The 17456-nt window shown below is 33.0% G+C and overlaps 1 protein-coding gene across 4 annotated transcripts in view; it reads right to left on the bottom strand.

The window, feature by feature from the left end:
- The window catches only part of AP3B1 (adaptor related protein complex 3 subunit beta 1), a 291668-nt gene that overhangs the window by 14213 nt on the left and 259999 nt on the right, over window positions 1–17456 (bottom strand). For 2 of the 4 annotated variants that reach the window (XM_063085544.1, XM_063085543.1), the window contains 3 exons: window positions 16458–16689; window positions 11920–12004; window positions 1892–1989 (listed from right to left, as the gene is read on the bottom strand). In XM_063085544.1, the coding sequence (XP_062941614.1) occupies window positions 1892–1989; window positions 11920–12004; window positions 16458–16689 (415 nt within the window). Of the gene's footprint in view, window positions 1–1891; window positions 1990–11919; window positions 12005–16457; window positions 16690–17456 lie in introns of those variants that run through there. The other 2 variants (XR_010022600.1, XM_063085545.1) reach the window with 2 other exon arrangements.

The raw sequence follows: 17456 nt of genomic DNA on the forward strand, positions 1-17456 counted from the left end.
TTTGTGAAATAAGCTAAGCTCTTCCTAGAGGAGTATAACAAACAAACACATGTGTAAAGTTGAGAATTGAGACCTCTACTACCAAATCTGCTGAAATCTATAACTAAAAAGATGCTATTGAAAATACTCTTTAAAACTGTGGTAAATTTGCCGGCATCAAAGAATGAATTCAGGAAGACAGAAAGAATGATAAAGAAATGCCAAGAGACTTACAAAGGATTTACAAATACTTCATATAAACAAATTTTCAAATAGCTTTATTCAGAGTAGCCTTTCTGCTCTATTAAACATAGCAAACAGCTGCCAGATTTATTCAGACAAATAATCAACAACCATAGAAGTAAAATGGCAGAAGAAAAAGGAATTTTGGCAACATTTCCACAGAGGATCACAGCTATTCTCCAAGTGCATGTCTCTCATGCACTTACGGTTCTGTATGGCTAGTCATCTAAAAACCCCTCAGTCACAGCAGAGCACAAAAAATTTGATCGAAATATCAAGTATTGTAAAAAGCTGAGGGTATACGATAATCTCCTGCTTTAGATATATTTTAGCTGCACTTTTCAAAAAAGGTATATACCCTTAACAATAAATGTGCCCATGCCTTATGCAGTCACTGGTGTGCCACTCACCTTGGTTTGCTGAGCAGGTGTAAAGCAGAGAGGCAGGCTTTAGCCAGCAAAGGGTAAGAATAGCAAATATAAGATCAATTCAATTTGTCAATAGAAAAATAAAATTACAAAGATAATTTTCTTCTATAGCAATAATCAACTTCAGAGGAAAGCAAATGTGAAGATGAATTTAGTCATTCTTCTTTATCACTTAAAAATATGGCCCGAGAAAGAAAGACTACTATTAATTTACAGTCTTGTATGAAATTTCTTTGTGGGATTCTTCTACAATACTTTGTTTTGATATGGTGGATCGCAAAAGCTTAAGAGTAAAAAGAAATCTTAGGCACTAAAATAATAAAGTGTCAGGAAGCATGTCCTTCTCCTTAGGCAAAAGTATTTGTGTGTGCCTAGTATTTTCTGGAAGCTTGATAGATACGATTTAAGACCTCGAAATAAAGGAATCTTTGGTAATACTCTCAAGAGAAAAAAACAGCTTAGATTCACACAATGTTTTTAAAATTGCTGACTTTAGCATTTAAATATGCCCTAGTTTATAAATGTTATCATTAAACACATAAAATCAGACAGTTATTTCCCCTTACTCAGATTCAAAAAAACCCACAAACCCCTCATTTTTATAGAAGGTATGCTTGACACCAGGCCAGTTCAGGATATTAATACTTGCATTCTACTGAAAATATTTTTTTAGGTGCATATTTTAAAATGTTTCAGCTCTGATATATTCTGTATTCTGACAACATAGCATTTTTTAAATATAGAATTAGGCCAAAAGAAAATAAAGGTATTTTAATGCTATAATTAGGACTTTATTTTACAGGGTACTCAAATGTGTGCAGGGAAGAATACATTTGTGGACAGAAAGATAATTTGGTGATGAAAAAGAAATACAGAAACATAACATTTATAGTGGCAGGACACTGGTAAGTCCTCAATTCCTGTCATTTTCACTAATACAAAACATATTAGTATATCAGCAAGTTGACAAACTACAGCTCACAAGATTAAAAAGTTGATTAAGAATCAATTTATTATTTTAAAGACACGTTAATCAATTTTCAAGTATGCCAGAAATGTAGACAAACATATACTTTTAAGGTTATTTTATAAATGCAAAGCATTAATAAAAATTGGAAGATTATGCACTGACATATGTTAATGGCTATGTATTTATGCTAACTTATTTTAGAGACAGGCCAGAAGAATGAGCACATATTATACGGTATGCAAATTTCTAGTAAATTGTAGTAATCTCTCACCTTGCTCTTTCTTAAAATCTTTCTCTGACATGGCCACAGGTAAAAGCAGTTCTCCAACAGGTGGCTGAATATTAACATTGAAGCAATCATCCTTGGTACTAAGGAAAAAACAATCAAAGCTAACTACATGCTTAACAAATAAACATTCTTAATACTATAAAGTTAAACAGATGCACTTAAAGCATGTCAGAATATAAAATATAAGAAATACTGCAGCTAAAAAGGGTTGAAAATTTTCTCAAACAACACTATTTGCAGAGAAATACATCAGTTACTTGAATCAGAATTTTTCTTTATAAAACAACAGTTATAAAATCATGCCATTTGACATAAAACTTTTAAAAACAGCAGCAGTTATATAACCACTACCACCAGAGGAACACTTCATGTAGCTTACAGTAGAGAAGTAATACTTTATCTTCACTTTGCATAAAGTTTAGAAGATGAAGTGCTTCAGTCTTAGTTAAGCTCTTTCTTAAAACATTAAACTAATTTTTAATAAAGAATAAAATGGGGTGACTATACTGTGTTTAGACATGTGCTAATAAAATAGTATCTCATCTGCAAACTTGCTTTCTTAAAAAAACCCCACCTTATTTTCTAGTAGTGTTATTCACTGATACTGTTGATCAACATGTGGTAAAAGTTATTATTTCAAATGACAGGATATGGAGAATTTACGAAGCCAATTTCTGTTCTAGTATCAGAAAAACAGTACTGAATGCATTTATTTCACTTAAATCTCACAACATTACTATCAATAAAATATTACTACAACTGCTTTAAAATTTTTTTAGGTTAGATGAATGAAGTTAGCTTGATTAGTTAAAAATGTATTTTGCTGCAAATAAGCAGAAAATCTGTTTCTTGACAAATAGGCATTTATTGTTTAGAACATAAGAAGTCTTGGAGTTAACAAAGTCTTGTTAAGTGGCTTAAAGAAGCCTTTGCGACCCAGATTTCTCTAGCTCTCCACTCTGCCGTCCTTAGCATACTGGCTTTCATCCTCACACTTGCCAGATGCCTGCTGCATCTGCAAGTACCATGTTGACATTCCAATCAAAGGGGGAAGAGTGATGGTGAGGAGTGGTGAATAACTGAGCCAACCGAATCTGTTCCTCTTTATCAGGAAAGCAAAGGTTTTCCTGAAAGTCCCACAGAGGGACTTCTACTTTCCTGTTAGAATTGGATGTCATGGCTGGTGGGAAGGTGGTTAAGGAGATGGGGATTGTGGATAAGAAATAGCCTAACATTACGTTAAGAAACACTTAAATTTATTCAAGGGTGGGGTAAGGACAAATAATATAGTATGAAGAAAGGACATAAAATCCATTTGTACTGTATTCCCATAAGCTGCCTTATATTTTTCACATGTGGATTGTCCAAGGCAAACCAATAAATTCAATTTATTTATTAATTCAATAAACATTTACTGAACTACAAGCTTGATTCTATGTACTGTGGGAATATAGGGGGATTTAAAGCCAAGTGAAATTGGCCCTTGAAGCTCACCAGTCTAGTGGAGGGAAAGAAATTATGTTTATAATGGAATGGTAAGTGCTATATTAGAGATATGGAAAGCATTTTAGTTCATGGAAGAGGAACTGATTTGTTCTGCAGGAGTGAGGTGAAGATATGTTTATTTCCAAGAAGAGAGAGAGAGAGAGAGAGAGCGTGGGCATTCTAGGCCTGTGTTCTGGCAATGGTGAGCAGCGTGGGGTGTCAACAGATGAGGCTGGGAGTGCACTGTAAAGAGTATCACACACAGGATGACCATCCTCTGCAGTGTTCCCAGGATAGTCCCAGTTGATGGCTGTTGTCCTGGAATCCTGTGCAATTAGTGCTCCTTTCACTGTCTAAAGTGTCTTACTTCGTATAATAAAGTATATGGTTACTTTACCCATATATCCAAGACAAGGGTGTGTCAGTGTTTCTTGAAGTAACGGGAAACTACTAGAGACTTTTGACATAGGAGAGTAAATGATCCCATTTGTATTTTAGAAACTCTGGTGGCAGTGTCTAAGGTGGAGTAGAGGAGAAACCAAAGGCAGGTAGATCAATTAGGAGTCTAATTTAATAGCCTAGGCAGAGGGTTTTTAGCATTTACTGTGTGTTTTACTTAAGTAAATCCCAAAAAGGATCCTAAGAGGTAGCTTCTGTTACCCCAAATTTTGACAAGAAAACCGAAGAGAAGTTAAACAACATGCCCAAGGTCACACAGCATGGGATTTGAAACCAGGTGTATCTGACTGCAAAGTTTATTCCACTAAATTATGCTTTTTCCCTAGGGTGGGTAGCACTGAGAATGGGGAAGATGGGATATAGATATTCAAGAGTTAGAAGGGACAGACCTGTGGATGGATGGAAAGAAGAGACTTTAAACCATAATAATTGGGTGGATGACAACATACTGAAGAAGAGGAGTTTTAGGGCTTAAGCAAAATGATTTGGCTCAAATCATGCTATATTTTGAGTACCACTAGGTTATCCAGGAAGAGATATTCAGCAGATAATTAGAAATACAAATCAAGAATCAGGAGAGAGGTCAGGGTAGTACATGTGAGTATGGAAGTAAGAAGAATGATATAGGGAAGAGCTGAAGTCTCACAAGTAGATAAGATCACTAAGGAAAAGAGGATATAACGAGGAAAATGCTAAAGTGCCAGCCCAGGGAAGACCTGTATTTAAGTAAAAATGGAAGAAGAGCAACTTGCAGAAGAGACTGGGAAACACTGGTCAGGGAGAAAAGGCATGCAAGAAGTAAGATGAGATATAAGAAGAAGCAAGCATAACTGCTGGTCTCAGCAAGGCAGTTCAGACTGCAGGAAGAACACAAAATGCAGTGAGTCAAAGGGTGGGTGAATGAGAAGACTGGCAGTGGAGGAGGGGACAGAAAGCAGCAGAAACTTCACGAGGCTGAAGAGGCAAAAGAAGAATGCTTAAAGAAACCTGAGCATGTTTAATGCTGGGGGGAAAGAGCCAGGGAAGATGAAGAAACAAAGGAACTGATAGAGTAGGGACTTGGAACAGGTAAAAGAGGTTGGGAGTAAGAGCACAGGGAGCAGGTGAATGGGTTAGCCCTGGAATGGAGTAGGACACTTCTCTGGAAACAGCAGAGGAGTTGGTTCAGATGGAGAGAAGTACTGAAGGTAGGACGCTTGAAGGACAAGAGCAGGCCCGCCGGACTGGAAAGCTAAGTCACATTAAGAGAATTTGTAAAGGCCAATGAAGTAGTAGATGGATATGTGTGCACACAGACATGAACTATGTATATAATCAACTCATTTAGTGTGAAATATAAAACTTCAGCTTCAAATCACTGGACACACCAATGTTCTTCAAAGTTGGAGGCACAAGGCAATCCACTGAGGTATAGGAAGAAAACCCTAACTTATTTTTTTCTCATTCCTTTCTAAGTTCTGTTTTTGTTTTAGTACATACAAATATGATGGCTCAGAGAACATACATACATACATACATAATTTAAAAATAAATTCATACATATAGGTAGTGCATAGTTGAAATATTTTCACTAAGAGAAGTATACAATTTTAAAAGCTAGGGGTTGGTAGGCTCACTTGGTTAGAGCATGGTGCTGATAATACCAAGGTCAAGGGTTCAAATCCCCATACCAGCCAGCTGCCAAAAAAATAAAAAATAAATAAAAATAAAAATAATTAAAATAAAACAAAAGTTATGGGACCACTGGATTAAATTATATGTACTATACTACATTTAACTACCATTTTTTGGTGGTTTTTTTTTTTTTAAATAAAAAAGCCTTCTCCTTCCCAATACTACTAAGAAGTGGAGCCTTCATATCCTCAGATTCTGCATCTGCAGATTCAACCAACCACAGATTGGAAATATTCAGGAAAAAAAAAAATTCAACAATAGCTTATGATCACAATGAATTTGAAAATTAATTTGAGGCAGAACTCTGCCTCCCAGTTAGGAACACAGTATATCTTTTTCATTATTTCTTAATTTTACCATTTTATTTCTATTCCTTTAAGTTTTATTTATATCTTCTTTGACAACACCTAGAAAGTGTCAGGATTTTCTTCCTCCCACATAGGTATTTGTATTACCTTTCTAAACTAATTAGTTCAAATAACAGACTTTCTGTTAATTCTAAGACTTTCTGGGTTAATAATTATATAGAATAAAAATTATAATTTTTATCCCTTCCTTTCTAGGATTTATACCAACTGCTTTTGTCTTTCTTGTATTTTGTTTTCTTGTATTGGCTAAAACTTCCATTATAATGTGAAATATACTGTTAAGAGCAGATATTTGTTTTGCTTTTCTGACTTAAAAGAGAATATTTCTGATATTTCATGTGGGTATGGGTAAACTGTATGGCCCATAAGTCATTTGAATTTACAAGTGATGTGCACATTTGCGCACTATCTCTTTGGATTTTAAAGTCAGAATGACATGGCATGCTTTTCTTCTTTTTCCTTTGCTCTACAAAAGTTTAACCAATAGATGTTATCTCGTTTGAAGTTCTGCTACAATTTAACCTTTTTTATTCTTAATTTATATTTTCGTAGAAACCATTAATTTCATCTAAATATTCCAGTTTATTGATGTAGAATTACACATAACGAGGCAATATCAAAAAGTTTGTGGAAAAAATAGAATTAAAAGATAATACGAATCTTTGCATGAACTTTTGATGTAACCTCGTAGTATTATTTTGTAATTTAGGAGATCTTTGTGTTTTACCACCTTCCTCCTTTTTTTCCTTTTTAGCAGTAAGGGGTTCTGAACCCTTGACCTTGGTGTTATAACACCGCGATATAACCTACCTTCCTTCTTTCTAATCTTTCTAATATCTTTTTTCTTTAATTTTTTTAACTCATAGTTATTCTATTTTTGTGTACATCGGTAAGTGCTTTTTAAAAAATGTGTATTTTCTGTACTCAGGAAACAAGGAATTCTTTGTAAACAGATATATTAGATCAAGTTTGATAAATGAATTATTAAAATTGTGTGTGTACCTATATCTGTCTATCTCTCTATGCATCCTTCCTCTTTGATTTGTCGATTTCTGAAGTGTGTGTTAAAATATACTATAATAATGGCTTTGTCAATTTTCTCTAGTATTTATATTCATTTCTGCTTTGTAAATTACAAAGCTATGTGGTTTAAAGGTAGGTTACTGTTATATTTTCTTGGAGGATTAAAATAAACAGAAAAAAAATTTTTTTTTTACCTGAAATGCTTTATGTTTTTCTAGTTTAGCACATGTATCTGATAAATAGAAACACTCTCACACATATATTTTACCTTTTTATTCTCAACTTTTCTGAGCCATTCTCTTTTAGATAGGGTTCTTATAAATAGCACATGTTGAATTTTGTTTTCTACCTGTTTAATATAAGTGGGATTTAACTCTCTGACATGAACTGTGATTAGTATGTACATATGTATGGCCCTTTCCAGCCACCTTATTTTGTTTTCTATTTACCATGCTTTTTTCCCCTTCCCTTGGTTAAATGGATCAGAAGTTTTCTTTCTTTTCTTCCTCCCTTTAGTTGTTTGGAAGTTAAAATACATATAATCATATTTCTATTATGTTAGTGGTTATCTTTAATATTTTAAAGCATATTTATCCATCAATCAATTCTCTTGTCAAACATACAAGAGCCCCAGTACATCGTTATTCCATCTCATACTTATCTATGTTGGGATTGTGGTTCCAGTTTATTATTAATATTTATTTTTCACATTGTCAACAATCATTTTTACACACTGATAGATTTTAAAGGTGGTATTTGATCACTACTTTTTTTTAATTATGTGTTTTTCTCTGTCTCAGATTTTTAAAAAATTTCTCCTACAGCATATATTTGAGTAATACTTTCAGAAAATGTCTGCGAGAAGTAAACTGACAGAATATTTGTTTGTCTATTTGGTATCCTGAAAATTTTAAAGGTCATATCCTTTGACTTCTGGCCTCTAGAATGATGAGAATATTGATGAAAATATAATTCCATTCTCATTCTTGTTCTTTCTTAGGTAAACTGCTATTTTCTCCACTCTAGAAGACATAAGGGTGATTTTCTCCTTAACAAAAAATTTACCAGGGTTTTTTATTTTGGAATAGTCTTTCACATTCATCCTGTTTGGTCTTAGATGGACCCTTTCAATCTGAAGGCTTGTGCATTTCTTTTGCTTGGGAAAATGTTCTTCTACAATTTATTTCTTTAATTATTTCTTCTCTCCATTGTCTATTTTTTCCTTCCAGACACCCTCTTAGATGAATTCATTCTTTTAACCTTTCTTTCCTATTTTCCCTCTCTTTGTCTTTTTGCTTTCTATTTCAGTTGATTTTCTTGATCCTCTCTTCCAGAACACTAAGTCAGTATTCAACTGTGTCCATTCTATTATGCCTCTATCGAATTTCTTTTGGCATTATGTTTTAAATCTCCAAGAACACTTTTCAATTTTCTAATTGCTCCTTTATCATATCAAGCAATATGTTCTTGCTTTATGGATGTGGTGTTCTCTTGAATCAGATATTAGCTATAAATTTTAGAGATAACTTTTCTCTTTTTAAAATTGTCTGCTCCCTTCATGGTCAGTGGGCCTTCATGTTCGTCTTAAACCTTCTTTTTCAAGTTACTGCTTCCCTTCAAAAATATGGTCATCCTAAGCTGTCCATTTATATTCATAATGAAGGACTAGGCTTAACTAACACATATGGCAAGTTCTGCTACCTATTATGTATGAGATTTTAGATAAATTTCTTAATCTTCTTGTGCCTCATTTACTCACCTGTAAGATGGGTAGTAATAATCATATTTATTGGATTGTTGTGAGAACTAAATGAATTGGTACATATAAGTGTTTAGAACAGTGCCTAGCATACTGTAAGTATGTGATTAATTTTATTGCTATCATTATTATGGGTCTCCTCTCCCCTGGACAGGCTGAGTGGTTTTTTTCTGAAGTGGGTGAGATACCGACTGGTTACATGGACATGAAGTTGGGAGGCAGGTGGGCAATAGCCTTTCCTCCTCACCAAACAGACTAAGACTTTCTCATCTCTGATCATCCCTGCCTTCTTTGCACAAACTCAAACCCTGCTGTGCTCGTTTAGGTCCCCACATCCACACCAAAAGTCTTTCCCAGGCAAGTGATTCATTTTCTTTACAAAGCTATGCTTATGCCTCAAATTAAATGTGTATGTTGCCTGTTGCTTGATGAGGTAATGGGTTGGAGGGAGTAGTTCTTTAATTCCCTGAGGACTGTCTTAAGACTCCTAACTTTTCTTTTTACTTATTCAGTTTGTGTTTGATATTCTGCCAGATTTGTTCTTACCATTATAGTAGTTTTCTTCCATGAGTGTTCTGCCCTGTGATTCTTTTTTGTTATTGTTTGTCTGTCCCCAGTTGCTTTCTAACTGTCAATACTTTTTCACAATTTCTGCTCAGCCACGACATTCTTCCTTGTTATTTTTTAGTTCTCATTCTCTTTTAAAGAATGTATTTTCTATCTTTTTGATGGATTTTTAAATGAAAGGAAAGGTGGAATGGAAGCTCTCAGTCCTCCAACTTGAGCCAAGCCATATTATTTTTCATACTGGTTAATACATTCATACCTGCTGATCACAAGGATGAGGATCTGTTTATGCACTGCATCAGCTTTCAGAGAGATATATTTATGCATATTATACACATTTTCAATCTCAACAAATTTAATCAGAAACTTAATGTGATGACCATTTAAAATCCAAAGCATAAAGGAAAAAAGGAGACATCAATGCTTATCAACTATCCACATAACTATATAGCTATACATAATAGTTCTGTTTATCTATAGCTATCTATATACATAGATATAACTATAGTGATATAGAATTAATATAGAGGCTAAATAGGACCATTTTATTCTTGTTCCCTTTCTTCTAATAAATAGAAAAGTATCTGAAAAGCTTACAGTCCATGTTCTCAGCATTTCTGAAGGCTTCTTATCAAATATGCTCTTATTACCCATAATTTTATGTATTGATTTGTATAATGCATTTCAAGGAAAAAATTCAATATCATCCTTTCTTGCCTTTTTTTTTTTCTTTTTATTGAACTACTAAGACTAACACAGCACATCACTAAGCAAAAAGTGCTATTTACTATGCAAAAGGCACAGTCAGTGACTGGCATCTAAGACCAATTGATCTACCCATTACCACTATCTCCCTACCCCCACTAGCACTACTATGAAGCTATTGATTTAAACACTGTCGATCGGTTTCCATTTTCTGATTTTGGGCAGGCCAATTAAGAAAGTGAGTAATTGTGATTACACTGCTTCAGGATCAATTACATTTGAAGCAAGACAAAATGCTCTTTTTGGAACACAAAAAATAATTTTTGATCTAGCATGCTTTTATGCTTAATAAAATCTAAAATAAATAAATAATTTATATATTCAAAAAAGAAAAACATATTAATGTAAATGCTTATAATGCTAAGGCTGTTTTCCATGTAGAACAAATTTCTCATTTTCCTAAAATAGTTTAAGAGATATTGAGAAAAAAATTATGCAATACACTCCCTGACATAAGAAAAATCAAACACTACCTGCATATTTCTCCCTAAAGGGATTTAGTTAATTGTGAAAGACTAAATGCAAATCCTGTCCAATAGACTACAAAGGAAGTCTTAATAATAAAAACACTGGGGCGGGGGGGGGGGGGGGAGACCTGCCTGATTACATAGAAATCAAAAGGTTCTTTATAAGAATTAATAAGAAAAAGGATTTTTTAAAAATTTCTTAATTTTGGTCCAACTTGGTACAAAAGCTTTGTCATTGAGCTGACATTGTCCAAATCATTAAAATGAATATACCTCTGGTGTTGGAGGCAAATCTATTTAGAGTGATGTTACTCATAGTCTGGTGTTCAGTAATATTGATCTGTGTTGTTTGTCTAATAGAAAAATAATAAACAATTACTAGGCAATGTTGGGAAAAGTAATCAGTTTTTATATATCACTAATATAGCAGACCTCCCAAAACATAAAGGTGATGATCTGCATAAAATCAATGCGTTATGCTACATTGCTTATATTCATCATTGCAGGTTCTCAGCAATAAAAGGTATAACATTAGGCCTGAATTACTGGTAAACTTAAACGGCATATCAAAATGAAAGTTTCACTATATTTAAACTATAAATTTATTTAAAAATGTCTATTCCCTAAACTTAGAGATTTTTAATCATAACAAATTCTGTTCTAAGCTGGCTAAAGTTTAGATAAATAAAATGTCTCCATTCTTTTTAGAATAAAAAAACCCAACTTCAACTCAAAATAATAAAATGTACCTTATATCAGAAAAATATGAGAGTCCAAAGATAAATCTCAAAGATGCATGAATATAGCTTTGTACTAATTTGCTAATAGCCTCTGGATTTCATCAGAAATGTATTAAACATTATATAAAAATAATAACAACCAAGTGTACTACTAAAAAAGCTCCTTTGAATTGCATTCAGCTATGAAACCTTCGCCAACTGCATAAATGTTCTCTTTTGATTTTTATCGAAAGCAGTTTGTAGTAAAAAGGAAAAAAATGCACGAGTTTTAGGTACTGACAGAATCAATAACACTTCACTTAAGAATCTCAAGATAACATCTATGGTATGTTAAAAGATAGTTTCTCTGGGATATTCAATAACATTATTAAAGTTTTTAATTTTTCCTCATAAATTTTCTCATGAATTTTCCAAAATTGTAGCATTGCTAAAAATTACTTAGATGTAGCTTCCTTCTTTAATCAACGAACTGTGAATTTCAATAACATATGGTAGACTGTAATGGTAAGGTATGTAACAAATACTAAAAATACACATATTGTACATAATTGTACAACTATTCCATGGCAGTCTAAACATTGTCAAAGAAAAACACATTTGTTTAAGTGTTTTGTCTCTCTCAGAAAAAAGCTGTTGAAAGTCTAATTTTTGATCTGCTATCTTTTACAGGAAATATAAGAAACAGAAGAACAACTGAACTTACCACAACTGGAAACTGGCAGTCTGAGTAGAATCACAAAAGTCAATACCCATTGAAACAGTAATGGATCCCTCAGGCTCAAGAGACTCTAGGAAATAAGATAATTTACACGTGAAAACATGAAGGATGTGAAAAAAGCAAGCTAAACACTGAAATTTATGTAATATTTGTAGTTTGGTTAAATAGTCAAATTTAACAACAGTTTATAAGAAAAATTTCAAACTTAGAATATTAAAGCAAATTATAAAGTAACCTCACTATTTTGCTTGAAGGTTTTCTTTTTTCACAACTTAATTCTGCATAAACTCCAATGAACATATTATATGTATTTGTTTCAGAAACACATCTTTTCCTAAGAAATTTCATGTTCTACAATATTGTTTCTACAGGCATTGAAAGTAAGAAGGAAATAAATGTGTTCCAGTTTGAAACACCTGTAATGGACTTAGGGAGATTATTATAGATCATATATTTAAAACTATGGAATATTTATTCCAGACATAAAGAAATTATTAAACAATGTTCCGAATTTTTAATGGAAAAAAAATGCAAATTTAAAAATGCAAATTAAAGCAAAGTTGAAAGAAGAAATTAAGAGGTATGCAGAAATTAACCAGAGGAACTAGCATCACTGAAACCAAAATGATAAATTTAATTGCATTACTCAAAGAATTCCTAACAGAAAATTTAGTGGAAGATTAGATTATCTTGATAAAACAAATAATAAAATGACATTTTGTAGATACGGAATGTCTGAAGCTTCACCTATCAACAAACCAAGTATGGGAAACAACTATACCAACATACAACACTGGGTTTTTTTTTCAGTTGACAGTGATAAAACTTAAACAACTACAAAATCTCATTCAGTTTATGACTCCAAAGTTTGAATATACCTTAGAATAATCAGAAGGATTTTAAATATCTATATGTAATATAATATATAATATTATATAACATTGTTATATAACATTGTTATATAACAATTTATATATTATATTATGTTATGTTATGTTATATTTGAATAGAAACCATCCACTTTTGATTTCCACGTTGCTCAAAGTCTTCAGTATAACTGCAGTTATACCATACGAGTTTTGTATTAGCTTTACCTATTCTATATACATCTCGTCAGATGTAGTTACATTTTAGCAAGCACACTTCTAATTCACTACACTGTGATTATTCTGGGGCTTGTTGGTGAAGAATGATTTGCCATTTAATATTAACCATGACAGAGATGATGGTACAGATGCGACAAAAGAATAATTTAATAAGCTTAATATACTAAGAATTATGTTTATGTCTCATAGGCTCAATGAAGATTAGGCTTTCTAAAAGGGTACTTGTTTGATGCTGATTTCAAAATGTTTTTGGTTTGCCCAATGGTATGAATATACTCGTTTTGTATTTCTCCTAAAGCTACATGCTGTCATCAGTTCACAGCTCTGTCAATCACACTGCTCAAAACTATAGTGAATCCTTGATGCTTTCTTCTGTGCCCTACTGGGGTTTGGTCTTGTTTGTATCCAACAACACATTGGTAGCAAACCCGATCATCTCCAAAATATGATGGCATTCACAATTTAGATCTCTCCAGATCATGTATTCTTGTATTTCTTTCACTTGACAAAATGACAGCTCTCAAGATGTCGTGTTGATAGCACTCCTTGACACTGTTTGATATTGTCTTCAGTCTCAAGATAATTAACTGTGAGCTCAGTGCCATGCTAATTTTGGAAGACAATTCATGATCAATGGCATGTTTTATTACATGGATGCTTCAAGAGCAAAATGATCAGCATAAAATTATTCATATAATGGATTTTTATAATATTTGGAGCCTACTAAATTGGGAAAGCTTACCCAATTAGGTATCTATATTTGGACTCACCGCTATGCACCTGAGATAACTATGTAGATATAGCAGAAAAACACTGGCTCTATTACATCACACTGTTCGTAATGAAAAATGAAATCACTCTGATGTGACAATCATACAGTAACTAGTGAAATCTTCGCTGAACTAAATTGTTAACATAAAGTCACTGAATACAGTGCAGAGAGCTTAAGGCTATTCTTTTTGCCTTTAAAATCTCCTACATACTTGGTCTCTGGGAAAAATGACACAATATTTTCAATATTCTTGCAAGGAATCCAGTTTGCATATTACAGACAAAAAGAAAACAGACTGGTGACAAATAAGAAACAGACTAGTCACAAATAGGTAACTAGACTCCTTGACTCCTTAACATGTGCACACATTCTTAATAAATAAAACAAATTTCTTACCTCCCTATATCACAAAACATGAAAATACAGTATTTTTTTTGGTGGTATGGTACTCAAGATTTTTGGAGGACCAATTTAGATACATCATATTCTGTAACTCTTCTGTAATCTATTGGTAAAAGTCTAGGTGGTGTTACATATAAATACATACTGCATGGGAAAGAACTCTATATCCTAACGGCATTCAATAAATGCCAACAAAATAAAACATTACAATCATAAAAATTTGCCTAAGAATGGAAAAGAAAAGCCTGTAACTAGTACCGAGGCAATAATATACGTTCATATTTATTTCTGTGTTAAGGTCATACTGTGAAATGTATTATATTTATTTCTTCTATTCTACATAGGCCAACAAAAGGTCAGCTCATCAACTCATTATGCCAGCTCAAAGAAACATTAATACTGTTCTACTGTTTTAACCTTTGGATAACATTTTCAACCTTCAGACAATTCATATATTAACTGCTTGACACTTCTTAAACTAATTTTTTAACTAAATTTAAAAAGGCTAAATTATAAGCAATAAAAAAGAACACAAACTGGGACATCCTATAATTCCTTGGCAATCTATTAACTTTACAAAATAATTAAATACAAATCAGACACTTTGTGTTCTTTAAATTTGTCTTAATTATTAAAATATTTAAAAAATGGTATTAAGTAGATTCTGAAATCATTTAACTCCACTTTTCTGTACTTTCGTTGCTTATAAAAGTCTACCAGATTTTAACCATTAGGAATTGTTTTATTCCTTTGTGTAAAAACAACACAAAGAATGGCTTTCTTTATTAAATGACTCATGAAAACTATAGGAGAGAATTCAGCAATGCCAAAGAGCTCAGAAAAAAGAGAATAGTTATGTGAAATAATGAGTAAAGAAGGTACAATTATGAAACTTGAGTCCATCTTGGTCACAAGGTTTTGCTCACCTAAAGTATAAAAAGAAACTCTCTGGACCTTTCTGATTGTAACATTTCAAGCAAACAATGACACAAACCCTTTTATCACTTTTAATTAAGGTTTGGCCTGAACCTTCTCCTAACTAAACCTTAGGACTGGCTCTATTACATCACACTGTTAGTAATGAAAAATGAAATCACTCTGATGTGACAATCATACAGTAACTAGTGAAATCTTAGCTGAACTAAACTGTTAACATAAAGTCACTGAATACAGTGCAGAGAGCTTACAAAACACAGAAAGAATAGAGATAGACATTCCAAATACTCCACTATTTCAGACTCAAAGACATAAAATGATTATTTTTTAAAGGGTACATTTTTGGCAAAATGCTTAAACAACACAAGAGGGATGATAAACGGTCTCTGACACTGAGTTGGGAAGACAATAAGATGAGGCATAGGGCACAGAGGCAACTGGAAAGCCCAGGCGGCATGGAAGGGGCAGACACTGCTCAGCACCAACTGGCTGCTGCATGTGGGAATAAAGAACCAGCACTGCCAAATCTTAGAGTTTTTTCTAAGAAAAGTGAGATTCCGTGTGTGTGTGTGTGTGTGTGTGTGTGTGTGTGTGTGTGTGTGTGTGTGTGTGTGTGTGTGTGTGTGTGTGTGTGTGTGTGTGTGTGTGTGTGTGTGTGTGTGTGTGTGTGTGTGTTCGCGCGCGCGTGTTTTGTTGTTGTTGTTGTTGTTTTTTAAAGTAAACACATCTTGATTTTTAAATGGTGGTAACAGATTAAAAAATATTTAAAAACATAATGTGGCTAAATACCAGTAACATATTCCACACTTGGAGAGAAAGACAAGCAAAATAGTGTACATCTCTCAGTCGTTGTTCCCTTTACTTTTCAATTCATGGAATGTGAAAGGAAACAGGAAAGGATCTCATGATATGGGAGGTATTGCATTCAAAAGGGCAGACTGATTTTCTTATTTTTAATATACAATAAACCACCTAAACTCATGCAGAGAATGAAAATGACCAGGAGGAGAGGTGAAGGAACGTGGTGCACACAGGTAAAATAGGATGCAATTTGATTCTGCAGACCCATTGTTTCATCACTACTGGTATTACTATTGCTGGGACCTGACTCACTAAGGGTAAAGAAATGTATTTATCTTGTATGATAAATTCAGTTTAAAAAGGGAAAATAAATGTAAACTGAGTATGATAATAGTCGATAAAATAAAATTCTATTTTACTTTTTTACTAAAAAGAATTCTACTTTTTAAATGAACACATTTAGTTATCAAATATAATTATAGTTTAAAATGAGAATTAATATTTACCTATTGGATTAAAAACATGCATTTGCATGCCTATAGGAAGTTTTTTTCCCCCTATGTGGATATTTGCTATCTTTTGATCAGTGGTATTATTCAACGTTATTTGTACAGAGACCATCTTATCACCAAAAATGCAGGGCTGTCTTGGAAAGAAATAATGGGCAGCTAGTCCTTTTCCACTCATTCGATGAAGCAGCACATGTGTTTTCATTGGTACAAAGACAGGAGTACTGACCTATTGCACAAGGGAACAAGAAAAAAAAAAGACAAATTAGTGAACATAGTTAAGTCAGAAATAATACAGCAATGCAAAGTAAATGCTTACAAAACAGTACTGAAATTTTTCTGTATTCTGAAGGCATATATTAAAATATTTTGACTATGTAAGCCTAGTAAGAAGAGAAAAATAATCTCAGTTATATGAATATACTCAAATTTTTTTTAGCGATGATAAACTTTTTTGTTAGTTTCCTTCCTAGATACTCTATATTTGGCCACCTCGCTAACTTTCTTGTTAGTTTTAACAGTTTATCAGTTGATTTTCTTGGATGCTCCAACTGAATGACAGTATCATCTACCAATAATGAACATCATCTTCATTTCCAATCTTGACTCTCTGAACATTTTTCACCTTGAATTTCTTTCACCATAAACTGAAGGCCATGACCTCCAGTTTAAGGTGGCTTTTTCCTTTGCTTTATGAATAAAAAGATCTTCCTACTTTGAGATCAGGTAACTTTTCACTTACATTTTCTTCTTTCATGGTTTCAATTTTTTAATTAACATGGTATTGATATAGTTATATTGACTCTACATTTAATTATTTTTCCACAAATGTTTAACCAATCATCCCTACATGATCTAATGAATAACCTTTCCCCAGTGATTTGTAAATGCAAACATTCTAATTATTTATGCAGTAAAAGACATTTCTGGGTGTGGATTGATCTGTTAAACTAGTAACACATTGTTTTATTTCTTATAGCCCTACAGTATGAATTC

The sequence above is a fragment of the Cynocephalus volans genome, chromosome 2 (genome assembly GCF_027409185.1).
Source record: "Cynocephalus volans isolate mCynVol1 chromosome 2, mCynVol1.pri, whole genome shotgun sequence".
Taxonomy (NCBI): Eukaryota; Metazoa; Chordata; class Mammalia; order Dermoptera; family Cynocephalidae; genus Cynocephalus; species Cynocephalus volans.